The sequence below is a fragment of the Nestor notabilis genome, unplaced genomic scaffold, assembly GCF_000696875.1.
Source record: "Nestor notabilis isolate BGI_N333 unplaced genomic scaffold, ASM69687v1 scaffold15809, whole genome shotgun sequence".
Classification (NCBI taxonomy): Eukaryota; Metazoa; Chordata; class Aves; order Psittaciformes; family Psittacidae; genus Nestor; species Nestor notabilis.
The window spans coordinates 1-1,212 of NW_009944202.1; the positions used below are offsets into that span (position 1 = coordinate 1).

The 1,212-nt window shown below is 57.3% G+C and overlaps 1 protein-coding gene across 1 annotated transcript; it reads left to right on the top strand.

Annotated features, from left to right (window-relative positions):
- Positions 1-4: 4 nt before the first annotated feature.
- On the top strand, positions 5-842 carry RNF26 (ring finger protein 26; the record flags this gene model as incomplete). Its single annotated transcript, XM_010022326.1, is given in 2 exon segments — positions 5-251; positions 253-842. Coding segments are annotated over 2 exon segments (837 nt in total), but the record flags the coding sequence as incomplete, so codon positions are not given.
- Between the last annotated feature and the right edge of the window lie 370 nt (positions 843-1,212).

The following is a 1,212-nucleotide window of genomic DNA, read 5'->3' on the forward strand; positions in this document are numbered from 1 at the left end:
CGTCTCCAGCGGCGCCATCGCTGTGTCCATCCTGCTGTGGTCACCCTGCCAGCTGGCCTTCGAGCTCCTGGCTTCCGTCACCCAGCTCTTCATCAACATCTTCTTTGTGAATATCTACGGCCTGGGCTTGCTGCTTCTCATTGTTGTTGTCGGCGCCTTTGTCTTCAACCCGGGGCTGCTGTGGACGCTGACAGACTGTGTGCTGGGTTACTTCAACACGCTGCCGTCCTACCACCGCCTGCAGCGGGATGCCCCAGACCTGGCGCAGGTTGGTGGACTGGAGTCTGCAGGTAACCAACTGGAGCCAAGGAGGCGGAATGATGAACCGGGAAAGCAACCAGCCAGGGGCAGCTGTGCCTGCCTTCCCCCGCGCTCCCGGCAAAAAAAAAACGTCGCTTGCTTCCCCCCGAGCCCCCGGCAGGCCGATGCTGGCAAGGGTCAGCCAGCTGCCAGCGGAGCATGAGGACGATGAGGATGCTGAGCAGGTACCACAAGCACGTCCTGCTCTGGGTCGAAGTGTGGGGGGACAGCGTCTCCAGCCACGCTGGGAGGAACCGGGTACCTCGTGGGGGAAAGCTCACAGGAGGCAGCAGCTGAACGCAGGAGCTAGGGATGCTGAGGGCACTGCAGATAATGACCCCTGGATGCTCCTGAAAGAACAAGAGGAACGCAAGAAATGCGTCATCTGCCAAGACCAAACTAAGACAGTCCTGCTTCTGCCCTGCAGGCACCTGTGCCTGTGTCAGGAGTGCACGGAAGTCCTCCTGCAGCAGGCCATCTACCAGCGCAACTGCCCACTGTGCCGCCAGATGATCCTCCAGACGCTCAATGTGTACTTGTGAGCCCAAGGGGTGGGTGGCTTGGGTCACTTTGCCAGGTGGTCAAGGGCACCCCCACCCCTGTCTGCCTCTTGACAGGAAGCAGAACTTCCCAGGGCTGCCTTGAGCAGCTTCCAAAGAACTAAGGATGGTGCTGAAAGGGCAAAAGGCTTTTAGGGGCATCTGCTAGCCACAATTGCTACATAACTAGACTGTAGCTCTTGCTAGCAAGCACAGTAACTGATCTTTGCAGCAGGCTAAGTTACCTTTATTTTTGTTGACAACTTTTGCTGTTCCAGGGCCTGTTGCCTCAAGCCTGCAGCAGTCTGAGATTCAAAGCAGAGTGCAGAAAGATGCTCTGGTTCCTTCTAGCCAAAGTTGATGGCAAGTTTAA